This window comes from Culex pipiens, chromosome 2, assembly GCF_016801865.2.
Source record: "Culex pipiens pallens isolate TS chromosome 2, TS_CPP_V2, whole genome shotgun sequence".
In the NCBI taxonomy this organism is placed as follows: domain Eukaryota; kingdom Metazoa; phylum Arthropoda; class Insecta; order Diptera; family Culicidae; genus Culex; species Culex pipiens.
In genome coordinates this window covers 26209044-26224645 of record NC_068938.1, presented here as the reverse complement: position 1 = coordinate 26224645, position 15602 = coordinate 26209044, and the positions used below count along the sequence as shown (strand labels likewise).

The 15602-nt window shown below is 34.4% G+C and overlaps 1 protein-coding gene across 1 annotated transcript in view; it reads right to left on the bottom strand.

Moving 5' to 3' along the window:
• Positions 1-15602, bottom strand: part of LOC120420966 (neuronal acetylcholine receptor subunit alpha-7-like) — a 209487-nt gene that overhangs the window by 30952 nt on the left and 162933 nt on the right. Inside the window, exons 8-10 of the mRNA XM_039584098.2 lie at positions 7930-8124; positions 7182-7268; positions 1320-1429 (exon numbers count right to left, since the gene is read on the bottom strand). Of these exons, the coding sequence (XP_039440032.1) occupies positions 1320-1429; positions 7182-7268; positions 7930-8124 (392 nt within the window). The remainder of the gene's footprint in view (positions 1-1319; positions 1430-7181; positions 7269-7929; positions 8125-15602) is intronic.

Here is a 15602-nt window from a genome sequence, read left to right as displayed (position 1 = left end):
ATTTGCTGTCAATGAAAGTGTCACCAATCAATTTCTCGTAATTTTTTACATAAAATTACATACTTTCCAACTGTAGAAAATCACGGATAGTGAAGATATTGAAGAAAAACACTTAAAATAGGGGTAAATGGGGCAAAATGGGCCCTTGCCGTCATTTGCTGTCAATGAAAGTGTCACCAAACGATTTCTCGTAATTTTTTACATAAAATTACATACTTTTCAACAGTAGGAAATCATAGGATAGAAAAACACTTAAAATAGGGGTAAATGGGGCAAAATGGGCCCTTGCCGTCATTTGCTGTCAATGAAAGTGTCACCAAACGATATCTCGTAATTTTTACATAAAATTACATACTTTCCAACTGTAGAAAACCACGGATAGTGAAGATATTGAAGAAAAACACTTAAAATAGGGGTAAATGGGGCAAAATGGGCCCTTGCCGTCATTTGCTGTCAATGAAAGTGTCACCAAGCGATTTCTCGTAATTTTTTAAATAAAATTACATACTTTCCAACTGTAGAAAATCACGGATAGTGAAGATATTGAAGAAAAACACTTAAAATAGGGGTAAATGGGGCAAAATGGGCCCTTGCCGTCATTTGCTGTCAATGAAAGTGTCACCAAACGATTTCTCGTAATTTTTTACATAAAATTACATACTTTTCAACAGTAGAAAATCACGGATAGTGAAGATATTGAAGAAAAACACTTAAAATAGGGGTAAATGGGGCAAAATGGGCCCTTGCCGTCATTTGCTGTCAATGAAAGTGTCACCAAGCGATTTCTCGTGATTTTTTACATAAAATAAGATACTTTAGAAGTGCGACAAACTTAGGCATTTGAAGATATTTGTGAAAAACACCCAAAAAAGGCTATATGGGGTGAAATGGACCACTTCCAGTCATTTGCCGCTAACGAGAGTATCACCAATCGATTCCTCGTATTTTTTACATTAAAAATGATGGTTTTGAATTGCGGAAAGTGACGGCATCAAAAGATCCGTTTTTTCACCCGTTTTTGCCCACTGTGCAATGGTGTCATTCAACCATATTTAGTTTTAGATTGTTTTTTTTTTTTCAAAAACTAACTTGTAATGGAGTCAGAAAAACTGATGAAAATACTAAATTTGCTAGTTGACCTCGAATAAATTTTCCACATGCACCACCACCGGAAAATTTTGACCACACTGCTGCTACTCTTTGGCTCGAGAAGTCAGCACACCAGATTGGGCAGACCAAGTTTTGGCCACCTCACACACTTCACATCTAACCCCAAAAACAAAACATGGATGGAAACTACAGTTGGCCCAAATACTCACCCAATCAGACATTTCGTGTGTGTCCGCATTTCTATGATGATAATTTAAAATTAAAATTGTCGAAACAACGGATGATGCAACCATAAACATGATGCAGTTAAAATATGTGCCTGTGGACGAGAAAGAACAAGAAAAAACAAACACGTAGACGAGGACATGTTTTATGATTAGTGCTGGACGTGTCGTCGACTCAAACGCGCGACCGGACGCTTTCCGACCGAGCTCTGCGAATAGAAAATGTCGTCTGTGTTGAAACGGAAAATGGGAGAAATGTTCTGTTCTGTTTTTTTTTGCTTTTGAATGTGCTTTTGTAGTGTTTCTTCCCCCTTTTAGAGATCTGGTCTGTGAAGGTAAGCCTGGAAACGTCACGACAAATCATCTAATTTTTTTTTTTTACAGAAATTACAATTACAGTTCGAAACTACATCAATTCCAAGCCATTTCAACAGCCACTTCACACAAGCTTTACACGTTTGGAAAATACATCGATTTGTTTAACGTACTCGGAAAACAACACTTTTTGAAGACTTGTTTCAAACTTTTTTTTTTATTGCATGCATTATTGATAGTCTTGATTGGAGTTGATGGTTAGATCTTGATCACTCAAATTGCTTAAAAGACTGAAAGTACAGCTTAGAATAGTTGAGAGATAGACTTGGGATCTCAATAAGAACTACACAGATTTACTACGGTGCGTTTAATTAGATGGAAAATGATCAGTACCCATGTACAGCAAATAGTGATAGTTGAAATTATACTGTGTGTTGTAATTGTTTAGGTGATGTAATCCCTGCTTTCAAACTCCTGAAGTGATGTTTATGTGTAAAAGAAATTATTCTCAATTTATAAACTCATAATTAATCCAATTCCTTACAAACTAGGATCAATTCCTGAGGCCTTAAACTAGTTTACCACACTCTGCTGAGATGTTACCTTGCACCTGTACTCAACCTGTTTTATTTTTTGTCTTTGCCTGTGTCACCTATATGAAAAGTAAACAAAATACAACGATGTGTGCGCCCGGGCGAAGACTAAATGCGGGATGCTGCCATTCACGTAACACGAAGATGCTTAACGGTTACACTTTACGATTTCGTTCATATTGCTGCTGGCCGCCTTAACATTCTTCTAATTGCTTGTCGAAGGAAACATTTAGAAGAGTTGGTGTCACAGTTCTTATAATTTTTCATACTTTAAATCCGAGCGAAGAACGAGTCCGAAATCCAAACGAGACTCTCTTGTCAGAATCTGCGTTAAATACAAACTTAAAATGTAATCTTATGGTTTTAAAGAGGCATTTTTAATCTAGTACTATCACATGGATATCATCGCTAATGTGTTATAATATAACATATTAGCGAAGTACCCATGTGAAGCAACTAGAATCAAAATTCCTTTTTAAAATCATGAGACTAAATTTTAAATTATACATTGCATACTGTTATACATTTTTGCTGACGACAATTTGAAAACGATCAAATATAGTGGAGCTAAAGCAAATTACAGAGCGATCCACGAAAAATTAGTTAGTCCTTTGATGTGCATTTTGAGAGCTTAACATTTATATTTTCAGGTATGCCAACAATAAAAAAGCAATAAAACTATCCAAGATTATGTAAAAATGTTTTTTTTCTGTTCCATTCATAAGAATGCGTTCAAGATATGACAGCTTTGAGCAGTGTCAAGTGGTGGGAAACCAAACCCATTCAGTTCGTGTTCGGGAAGGATTAAAAATGTTTCAAATGAATAAGAACAATATTGAACTGTTTTTCTTTTATTGTTGAAAAGTTTATTTGTTTTAAATTCGTCATTTACTTACATTTTTTTGGGAAAAACTGATCCAATAACAATAAAATTGATTTGAAAAAATATTGCTGTCAAACGATCAGAATTTTTTTTTTATTCAGTGAATTCAATATGATTATTCGAATGATTTGATATTATTTAAAAATAGAGTTATTCTCAACATTTTAGCAAATTGACTTTTCTCTGTATTTTTTAATTAAATTGGACTTTGTCCATCCATTTCTATGCCAAACAACTACATACTGCACCATTAGTTTTCCATTTAAGTATGTATCCAAAAAATTTTAAGATGGTCAAACAAAAAATAAAACTTTAATTTTTGATTATTTATATGATTTTGTGAATCTTTAAAACATATTTTTCTCTTGAAAACAGGAAGGTTAAAAAAAAGTTATGTTTTTTTGAGAACAATTATTTTTGGTAAATAAAATACATAGTTTCATACAAAATACAAGCATTTTTTAATTAGATTGTTGCTGAAATAATGCATCATAAAATTAAAGTTAGTAATTTTTCTGTTTGGCATGATTTTTTTTTTAAACCGTAAACCACGGTGACATTGATAGGATTTCAGTATATTTTAGAAATATTTTTCCACTGATATGGTTTTTCTCAAGATTATTATTTTTAAAATATATACTGGGGTAGGCCACACAAAGTCCATGCACCATTATTGAAAAAAAAATCATTTTTATTTAAAAAATAGGAACGTTAAAATTTCCTAGTTTGTATTTCGGGGTGACTTTGAAAGTCACAAAATAAAAGGTGATCTAACTTTATTTTTACGTGAAATGTACTATTAATAAGGTTCCTGATATAGTTTTCAAGAAAAAAAACTCAATGTTTATTTTTAGTTTACTAAGGCTTCATCCATAAAGTACGTCACGCTAAAATCAGCCAAAATTTACCCCCCCCCCCCTTCCCCCCCCTTTGTCACGCTTTCCTTATACTTATAACACGCAATGTCACACTTTCTTAGACCCCCTCCCCCCCCCTAGAGCCTAACATATTTTATGGATGACGCCTAATTTACTAATTTATAAGCCTTTCAACAAAATATATAAGAATTTATTGCATTTTAAAATAAATTTGAAGCACGAATCAAAAGTTTTCACATTTTGATGGAATTTGTAGAACGGAAAATGCCTATAATTTTTTTTAATAATGTTTCAAAAACACATACCTGGAGTTTTTTTAAAAGGTCCAATAAATTAAATTTTCAGTTTTGTTTTTTGGGTGTCTTTAACACCCCTGAATCAAGGCGGTTTCAAAAACACCCAAAGAGCAAAAAATGGGAGTTTGGTTTATTGGACCGTTTAAAAAAAAAATTATGATGAGATATTATTTATTATTTTCAAACTTATTTTACCTTCACCTGGTGGAAAATTGATCAAAGAATCTGAACATACATCTCATCTGAAATTGATTTAAAATGCATTCCCTTGTGTTTAAAATCATTTTTAAGCATGTTTGTTTGATTTACACATCTTTGAGTTTTTTGAAAATTTTCGATGTTTATTAGGCCGATGCAAATATTTAAAAAAGTTTTTGTCCCTCGGCCCTGGCCGAGGTCAAGGGGGGAGGGGGGGGGGGCAAACAAATAAAAAAATATAAAAATTTAAATAACAAACCATAGTCTTCACATTTAAATGAAAAATGAAAAAAGTTGTTTTGCAATCATTAGTTTAAAAAAAATCTAAGATCTGACAAGAACAAAAATTGTATCGAAAAAAAAGATTTTGCGTCGAAAATTTTCAAAAAATCTTAAATTTTTTTAATAAACCCAAACATGCTAAAAATGATTTTAAACGCAGGAGAATGTATTTAAATTTGATTTCAGTTGGTTGCACTTGAATTTTTGAAGTTTATTGTAAAAATATTTTTTTGCCCCCTGATTTTTCGGGCCAATTTTGAAGGGGGGGGGGGGGGGGTGACAAAAACTTTTAAAAATATTTGTACCAGCCTAATCGTAAAAAAAATCGCCTATTTTTTTGTTTTCGTCAAATCTTACTTTTTTTTGAAAACTAATGATTGCAAAACAAATTTTTTCGCCCTCTATCAGTCATATTTTAAAAAAGATAAACCTAAACAGAAAAAAATCAATCAAAATATAACGTAATTTGCATGTGAGGGATTTTCTTAGTACTTGAAGTATTCAGTACTTTCTGTATAAGTATTTACTTTAAATCCAAAAGTTTTCAATTCATCAATTTTTTTATAAACGCAAATTTAAGCAAACTGTAAACTGTAATAGAAATACATAAAACATAATGACAAAATACTTCACACTTAAAAAAGTGCAAAAAATCCATATAAAAAAATGTTCGAAACAAAATTCCAAAAAATGTAAAAATTATTTAAAAAATATTTTTTAAAATTTTGATTTAAATTCTTAAATTATAGTTTGCACTTAATTTAAAACATAATTGAGTCCAAAAACATTCCTTTATTGTTTACAATGTTAATACAATAAAAATATCCATGCTTCAAGTTACAACGTGATTAGCCAATAAAACTTCCATAGTTTTTTTATTCAATTTAATTTGATTGAAGTTTAAAACAATTTTTTTTTCAATTTTTTTTAAATTAATTTAAAATTTAAATTTTTCAAACAAATTATTTGAAAACCTTTGGTTTCAGAAACAAAGTGTTATTTGATTTTAAGTCAATAAAAAAAGTTGATGTCTTGAAATTATTCAATCACTGTTACCTTGGAATGATTTTGTGCAAATTTTTCAGCGAGAATCCATTCTTTTTTTGAAGTTGTTGTGATCAGGCAAATTAGTAGTATAATATTGGAATCTTATACCTTATAAGTTTTTTTTTTCCAAGTTAGTTGAAATTGTTCTATTGTACACTCAAATACTTTCTTACACATATCATGCATGCAAATATGAAGCGACATTTTTCTACATGTGTTCGTGAATGTTTTTTTTTTTGGTTTTTAGCAAATGTTTCCTTTGTACATCCAATATTCTGTTTGTGATGATCGTGTGATTATTTTACTCTACTCTGTGTGTTTTTTTTTTTGCATTTCAATTTCCAACGATAGCTTTCGCCGAGCTACAAAATCACACACGCACACTCTTCTAAACGTTTACAGCGTTCCTACAAGGTAACGGGGTTACGGTGAATTAGGGGGTGATGGTGGGGCGGGGGTGTTACAGTTCACGGCAGCATTCCAGTAGTGAGCCTCCGCCCGCGCTAGACTGTACAAAGCAAAATTGAAGAACTATGCACAGGTGTCCGGATAAGTTATCTTGATGGTACTTTTTTTTGTGTAATCTTTTTTTTTGCGTGGAATTCAAGCATTCCCGTTTTTTTTTTGGTTTTTTTTTCGGTTGTATGAAAAAACTTAAAATACAGTAAAAATGGAAACTGAGGAAAACTGAGGGTTCGAAATTGAAAAACAGTTTGACAGTTTGACTAAAAACGGAACGGAAAAAACAACAACACTGGTTTGACAAACAATTTAGCGCCAATCAAGCTCTAGGTACAGAGAATAAAACGGAAAAAGTACGAACGAACGATGTTTGTTACGACAAAGTTTTGGGGGGTGGGCGGTGGTGGGTAGGGTTGAAACGGAAATCGTCTAGAAAATTTAATGATCTTCAAAATGTGACTAATCGATAGAAGAAAGCACACTAGATTCTCTAGAAGAATGCAAAAATGATTTTTCTTTTTTGTATTTGGTTTGTTTGATTTTCAAGACACTCGAAAGCTACGATTACGGCAAGCAACTAATCGATGGAGATCTCTCTGAGAAGAATGCACGTCATTGTTTCTTTTTTTTCGGTGGGGAAAATTCTGTATTTTGAAAAACGGAAAACTCTTAAAATTGTTTTGGACAAATTTTGCAAGGGCTGGTAAAAAACAGAAGAAAATCAAATCTTTTTGCTTTTGCAAAGGCCAAAGTGTGAAATAAAAAACACAAATAAAACAAACAAAAAAGAAAATGTGGTGAAAACAGAATTACAAAAAAAAACTGAAAATACAACGAATCGATACAAAAAACGAACAAAAGAAGGGTTTTGCACCATACAAGATAACACCTACCTAAAAGTGGAACAGCATCCGACGTGGCTGGCATTGTTTCAGCAACCATGTTTAAAAATACAGTCAATGATAATAAAATTGTTACACCTGAACGCGCGTACACGTGCACGTACACATAAACAAAGACAAACACATAGATGACACACGGTGGTAGTAGGTTGGTTGGTTGGTTTTTTTTCCAAGGTGAGTTGAGTTGGTTTCAGGACCAAATGGGTTTCCGAAATCCGGCCCGGGATAAGCGTTAAATTGAAATACAGTGGGAGATAAAGTCACGCGCACACACACACACACGCCGTCACAAACGGACACAACCACACACACAAGTTTGGGGAGAAAAGAAAAGAGAAAAGAGAGAAAATATGGCCAATTAATCCTCGGATTTTCCACTAATGGCCCGTTTTATTATGATTTTTTTTTTCGTTTCGGTTTGGGCACGCTCGGCAGGACAACAGAGAGATAACAAATAAGAGCTGACTTGGCAAAAGTCTGGGAAATTTTCCGTGGAAAACTGCCAAGTAGTGTCAATTAGGGACGCGCAAAGATTTGCGGAGCAGCTTTTGATGCTTAAATTAAGATATCAATCCTCGAACGCAGGACTTTGAGCACAGACAAACAGATGGAAAATTTTTTAATAAAAATCAAATTTAAAATAATTAAAAGGAAATTGAAACAAAATCAAAATCAAAAATCTGCTGTTGATCCTCCGGCGATTGAAAATCAAAAATTTGGACCCCCAGAATTGGCAAACCTAGTGAGAGCTTCTCCCCGGAGTCCGGCGGTAGGGTGAACCCGAGCAGTGCCATCGACGCTATCAGCACGCACGGGACGATCAAATTAAAAAAATAGTACAACGTCCGCCGCCGGATGATGATGGCGAATGTGATGTCGATGTAAGGCTCCGGACAGCAGTTGTAGTAGATCTCGTTACGCTTCCCGGGGACACCTGCCGGAGGGAGAAGAATGAGGGGTAGGGGGGAGCATAATTAAATTTGGCGTCACAGGTTATTTTTTTTTTTAATTTAATCATTTATTGTGATGGAAAGATTGAATCTGTGTCGATGGGGAATGCATGATGTATTCAATTACAAAAAAGGAGAACGATTTTTTTACAATGAAAATTTAATTTACTTTTTTTTAAACCTTTTCTTTCGCGATAACTGGTTCCGCTTTCTTTCTGATTTTAATAAAACTTTGTCCAATGATTCCTTATGTCTAAAGAAATGAAATCAAATTCAATATGAAGTCTTCATACAATTTTTTTTTTGGCAATAAAAAAACTCGAAATATTTCTATAAGAAAAAAAATTCTGATCGACTTGTTTTTTTTCGAAAAAGTTGTTGGTAATGATCATTTCCGTTTAGTTTTTTAACATGTGTCGAAGGAAAATTACAACCTTTGATTTATTTTTTAAAGACATTGTTCCACTTTAATGCCTTGAAAAATTGTTTAGATACGAATTGACTTTTCCTTTCTATTTTCATTTGAAATAATGGTTATTACTTATAGTGTATGTAAGATTAAATGATTTTTAAAAAAATAATCAAAAGATATGTACAATTTAATATTAATATTAGAGGTGGACAAAAAAGAGCGAGCTGCTCAAAAAGCCGGTTCTCTAAAAAGATTTAAAAAACATCGCTCACAAAAAAGAGCTGTAGTTCTATTTGAAAATCCGGTCGTTTGAAAGCACCGTTCCAATATGGAATGATTTTGGAACATGTGTCTATTTATTAATTTATAAATATGATTAATTGATTTTCCAACAAATTGTAGCATTAAATGTATTTTTAAGAATTGAATCGCTCCCTCCGTGTACGCACGAGAGCATGCAGCTAGTGCTCAGTGCTCCATCGTTTTTTCGATTTTTTCGCCGTAATTGATTGTGGTTACCCGCGAGTTTGCTTCTCCAGCATGCCAAAGGCCGGCCGTGGCCGTGGCAGTTCGAGTGCGGCCTCGAAAAACCCGCGAAGTTCGTCTACCGGCCGTGTGCAAAAAGGTAAACAAACCAACGCCGTGTCGGCCGCCATCGCGCAGGGGAGCGTCAGCGCTGAAGGCATCGACAAAAAGTTACTACATCCTGGATATGTCCCAAGATCACCAGTGCGAACCCGTTCCGGTACTTCCGGTGCCACGACCAGTGGCACATCAACATCCGCCAACATCCCCATCAGGAACGAGTTCCAGATGCTGAGCGACGACGAAGAAAATAACAACTCTGACGGTAGCAGCACTACCGACGACGACGACGACGATGATGGTCGTGCACGGAAAAAAGTGCCGACGTCAAAAAAGAACAACTCTCCAGTGGAACGAAGACCACCTCCAATTTTTGTTTTGGACACGTTGGCGGACGATGTTGACGAGTTGCTGGAAGGCCTCGGATATTGTCTGAAAATCGGTAAGTCGGCAGTGCAAGTGATCACACTGACCAAAAAGAATTTCGACCTGGTGTTTGAAGAATTGAAGCGTAGCAACTTCAACTTCTACACATTCAACCCCGAGAAGCCCCCTGTTAAGGTCGTCTTGCAGGGTTATCAAGACCGTCCGATCTCCGACCTGAAGGGTCACCTTTCGGACGCCGGAATAAAACCGCGGGAGATTAAAGTGCTCTCGCGCAAGACAACGGTAACAGGTACACACACACTGTACCTGTTGTACTTCGACCGCGGCACCGTCAAGATCCAAGACCTGCGGCGGACTAAAACGTTGGACGGTTTTTGGGTAAACTGGCGGTTTTACACCAAGAACCCGACGGACGTAGCGCAATGCCACCGTTGCCAGAAATTCGGCCACGGCTCGCGGAACTGCAACCTCCGGCCCCGCTGCGTGAAGTGCGGTGAGTCACACCTCTCGGAGGCGTGCGCACTGCCACGAAAGGCGGACTTGGGGGACAAGGCAGAACAAACCAAGCCGCGCGTAAAGTGCGCGAACTGTGACGGCAACCATACCGGCAATTACCGCGGATGCGTCGCGCGCAAGGCTTACCTCGAGGAGCAGGAAAAGAGGAAGAAGAAAGCGTCCCACCCTCCTCAGCGAAGTACGAGCGCAGCCGTTCCTGCAGCTGGACAGCGTACGGTTCCAGCGGAAAACTCAGCGTTCCCTCCTGGTTGGGGGCGTTCGTTCGCCAGCGTGGTCGCTGCCGGTAGCGGCAGTACGGCCCAGCAAGAAGTCACCGGAGAAGATCTCTTCACCCTGCCGGAGTTCTTTGCTCTCGCGGGGGAGATGATGACGCGGTTTCGGAGCTGCCGGAACAAGGCAGAACAATTCCTGGCCCTTGGGGAACTGATGATCAAACACATCTACAAAGGATAAATTACCTGTGATCTAGATATAAGCTTACTCTTCCTCTATCCCCTTTCCTTTGCAATTTCTGTAAGTTTTTTTTATAGTTTTTTCTTACTCTTGCTAGTGCCTTAGTTAAAGAAATAATTGTTCCTAAATGGATTATGATGCAACACACAGCTGTAAGGAACTCCAAAACTCTGTTATGCACTTCAAAATAACTCATTGTATCTTGATTATTCACCAATAAAACCAAATTGAATTGAGAATTAAGAATTGAATTCGCTTGTCAAAATTGTCTCAAGTTGTACTTTTTCAAGTAGTGATGGATAAAAACGGCAGGTTAGAGATGTTATTGTATTATTTATTATGTTATTTATTTATTTATTGATTTGTTATGTTATTTCTCGACTTTTCGTGATTTGAATCGCATTATTTCATTATGAGTTTCCTAGTTTTCATAAGTTAAAAGGTTATGATTATCTAAACAATTAAAATACTTTTAAATGTACCAATGTTTTAAGGATACATCAAAGTGTTACCCGATTTCTTTGAGTATTTTAAAACTAGGAAAATTTTACCTATAAACTACTTAAAAGAACATGGATTCAAAAAAAAATCCTTTTGCCCAATTAAACTTTGGCATTTGGGTAATTCTCCGCCAACTCACACAGCAGTTGCCCCGACCCCTCTTCGATTTGCGTGAAACTTTGTCCTAAGGGGTAACTTTTGTCCCTGATCACGAATCCGAGGTCCGTTTTTTGATATCTCGTGACGGAGGGGCGGTACGACCCCTTCCATTTTTGAACATGCGAAAAAAGAGGTGTTTTTCAATAATTTGCAGCCTGAAACGGTGATGAGATAGAAATTTGGTGTCAAAGGGACTTTTATGTAAAATTAGACGCCCGATTTGATGGCGTACTCAGAATTCCGAAAAAACGTATTTTTCATCGAAAAAAACACTAAAAAAGTTCTAAAAATTCTCCCATTTTCCGTTACTCGACTGTAAAAAATTTTGGAACATGTCATTTAATGGGAAATTTAATGTACTTTTCGAATCTACATTGTCCCAGAAGGGTCATTTTTTCATTTAGAACAAAATTTTTCATTTTAAAATTTCGTGTTTTTTCTAACTTTGCAGGGTTATTTTTTAGAGTGTAACAATGTTCTACAAAGTTGTAGAGCAGACAATTACAAAAATTTTGATATATAGACATAAGGGGTTTGCTTATAAACATCACGAGTTATCGCGATTTCACGAAAAAAAGTTTTGAAAAAGTTGGTCGTCATCGATCATGGCCGTTCATGGTCACCCGCGACAGACACGGACGACGAAACAAAGAGAAACGCAAAAAGTAACTTTTTCAAAACTTTTTTTCGTAAAATCGCGATAACTTGTGATGTTTATAAGCAAACCCCTTATGTCTATATATCAAAATTTTTGTAATTGTCTGCTCTACAACTTTGTAGAACATTGTTACACTCTAAAAAATAACCCTGCAAAGTTAGAAAAAACACGAAATTTTAAAATGAAAAATTTTGTTCTAAATGAAAAAATGACCCTTCTGGGACAATGTAGATTCGAAAAGTACATTAAATTTCCCATTAAATGACATGTTCCAAAATTTTTTACAGTCGAGTAACGGAAAATGGGAGGATTTTTAAAACTTTTTTAGTGTTTTTTTCGATGAAAAATACGTTTTTTCGGAATTCTGAGTACGCCATCAAATCGGGCGTCTAATTTTACATAAAAGTCCCTTTGACACCAAATTTCTATCTCATCACCGTTTCAGGCTGCAAATTATTGAAAAATACCTCTTTTTTCGCATGTTCAAAAATGGAAGGGGTCGTACCGCCCCTCCGTCACGAGATATCAAAAAACGGACCTCGGATTCGTGATCAGGGACAAAAGTTACCCCTTAGGACAAAGTTTCACGCAAATCGAAGAGGGGTCGGGGCAACTTTTCCCGATTTCGTGTGAGTTGGTAGAGAATTACCCATTTATAAAACATCGGAATTTGTTAAATTTAGGTAGAAATAAACACAATCCAATTATTTGAACGTTTAGGTTTTAGTAGACATCTTGACGTAGAGACCGCCAATACTTATGGTTTTCTTGCGACCTTTTCAGTTTTTTTTAAATGATTTATTACATTATTTAATAGTTGAATTAAAAAAAATATTTGTAACACATAAAAATCGTAACTTTCTTCAAAATACCCTTTTCATTAAATTAAAAAAAGCACGAAAAATCCGTTCAAAAGAGCCGCTCATTTTAATGAGCGAGCAAAAATGAGCGGTTACTAAAAAAGAGCGGCCCACCTCTAATTGAAAGTTACTTTGATTGAACTTTGGTGCACAATTTCTAAGTTATCCCTTTACAACCCAACCTTTTCTCTAAGCGGGTTACAATCTGAAAATTCGGCAAAAATCAATTTTTCAACCAATTTCCGTTCTTTAAAATGCATTGGGAAGAAGAAAAATTAATTATTATAAACTCTTATTTGATTTCAAAAAAATATCGTTTTGTAATGATTAATTTTTAATTTAAAATCATTTCCATAAATTTTTCAATGAAAATTTTAGTTTTTTGGTAATAATTTTGAAAGGGGAAGACAAAAACTTTAAATAAAATATACATTAACTTCAACACGAAAGACAAATTACAAAAAAACTTTGTTCTAGAAAAAATATATTTTTTGGATTTATTTTTAAGTGAAACATTGAGCTTTGCCCCAAAAAAAAACCCCAAATTTTAATTGGAAGTGTTGTCGATTATTATGAAATTTTAGGCTTTTGGAAAGTATCGAAAATTTGGTCAAATTGAAATTTTAACCTCATTTAAATTTCAAATGGAATTCAAAATTGAATAGTACGGTAGTTGTTTTTTAATATGGAAAAAAGTCTGATATTTTCGTAAGCTTTTCAGTGTTTTTTCTTTTTCAATAATGCCCATAGCTGAACAGTTTCAAAAGTTCGGAAAATTTCCTATATGTTTGTCCAAGAAGAAACTTTGGCTTTCCCTGATTGCTGAGATTCAGCAACAAAAGAAAAGAGAAAAAAGAGAAATGAGATGCAATTCTCTGAGATTTCGGTCATTCGATTTTTTTTTATTTTTTAATCCTGCTGAAACTTTTTTGGTGCCTTCATTAGTTTGTCCATATAATTTTCCATTCAAATTTGCCAGCTGTCCATACAAAAATGATGTATGAAAATTCAAAAATCAGTATCTTTTGAGGGATTTTTTTGATCAATTTGGTGTCTTCGGCAAAGTTGTAGGTATGGATAAGGACACCACTGAAAAAAAAACGTTTCTTAATCCACCATTAGGTGGTTGGTGCCTTCCTCATATTTAAAAAGAAATAATGAAAATAAGTTTATGAAAAAAAGATATATCTGATACAGACTTTTCCAGAAAACATGCAGACTCTGAATTGAAGCAATGTTGCAACCGGGCTTTTCGCATCTGGCGCGACTCCTGCACGTAAACAAAAAGACCCGACCTTTTGAGGTAATGCAAAAAGTTACCCTTTTTTGTAGATACAAAAATCTTTTTCTTAACATTACTTTTTAAATACTTTACTAAACAGAATAAATTTTCATATGCTCTTATGGGACCTCAAAACGAATCGAATAAGGCTGACCCGGCCAAAATCAGTTCAGCCAGCTCTGAGAAAATCGTGTGGAAAAAAAATCATGTCTACACACATCCCCACAGACATTTGTTCAGAATTTGATTCTGAGTCGATAGATATACGTGAAGGTATATATAGAAGGTATATTTAAGAAGTTCAATTTTCGAGTGATTTTATAGCCTTGCCTCATTGAGGTGAGGAAGGCAAAAAGATACTCGGTAAAACAAGTTGGTGATTTTTTATTTCAATTTTGTTCCTAAAACATAATTTGTTAAAATAAAACACTGTTTTTAATTTATTTTATATTTTGATATGTTTTAGGGGTCATAAAATGCCAACTTTTCAGAAATTTCCAGGTTGTGCAAAAAATCTATTTTTTTCAAAAAATGGAAATATTGGTCGCAAAAATTTTTCAACTTCACTTTTCGATGTAAAATCAAATTTGCAATCAAAAAGTACTCCAATGAAATTTTCATAAAGTGCACCGTTTTCAAGTTAAAGCCACCTTTAGGTAACTTTTTAGAAAATAGTCGCAGTTTTCATTTTTTTTTAAATAAGTGCACATGTTTGCCCACTTTTGAAAAAATATTTTTGAAAAGCTGAGAAAATTCTCTATATTTTGCTTTTTTGAACTTTGTTGATACGACCCTTAGTTGCTGAGATATTGCCATGTAAAGGTTTAAAAAGCAGAAAAATTGATGTTTTCTAAGTCTCACCCAAACACCCCACCATTTTCTAACGTTGATATCTCAGCAACTAATTGTCCGATTTTCAATGTTAAAATATGAAACATTCGTGAAATTTTCCGATCTATCCAAAAAAAAATATTTTCTTTTTTATAAATCAAGAATAACAATTTAAAAAGGCGTAATATTGAATGTTTGTCCCTTTTAAAATGTTAGTCTTGTTTTGAAATTTTTTAAAATATTGTTTTCGAAAAGATAGGAAAATTTCACGAATGATTCATATTTTAACATTGAAAATCGAACCATTAATTGCTGAGATATCGACGTTAGAAAATGGTGGGTTGTTTGGGTGAGAATTAGAAAACATCAATTTTCCTGTTTTTTAACCTTTGCATGGCAATATCTCAGCAACTATAGGTCGTATCAACAAAGTTCAAAAAAGCAAAATATAGAGAATTTTCTCAGCTTTTCAAAAAAAAAAAATTTCAAGTGGGCAAAAATGTGCACTAATTAAAAAAAATGAAAACTGTGACTATTTTTAAAAAGTTACTTAAATATGGCTATATCTTGGAAACGGTGCACTTTATGAAAATTTCACTGAAGATTTTTTTGATTGCAAATTTGATTTCACATCACAAGTTGAAAAAAATTTGCGATCAATATTTCGGTTTTTTGCAAAAAATAGTGTTAATTCGAAAATTCATCACTCGGTCAAAGATTTTTTGCACAACCTGGTAATTTCTGAAAAGCTTGAATTTTAGGTCCCCTAAAACATATAAAAAAAATAAAAATTGTTTTTTTTTGCAAATCAAGTTTTA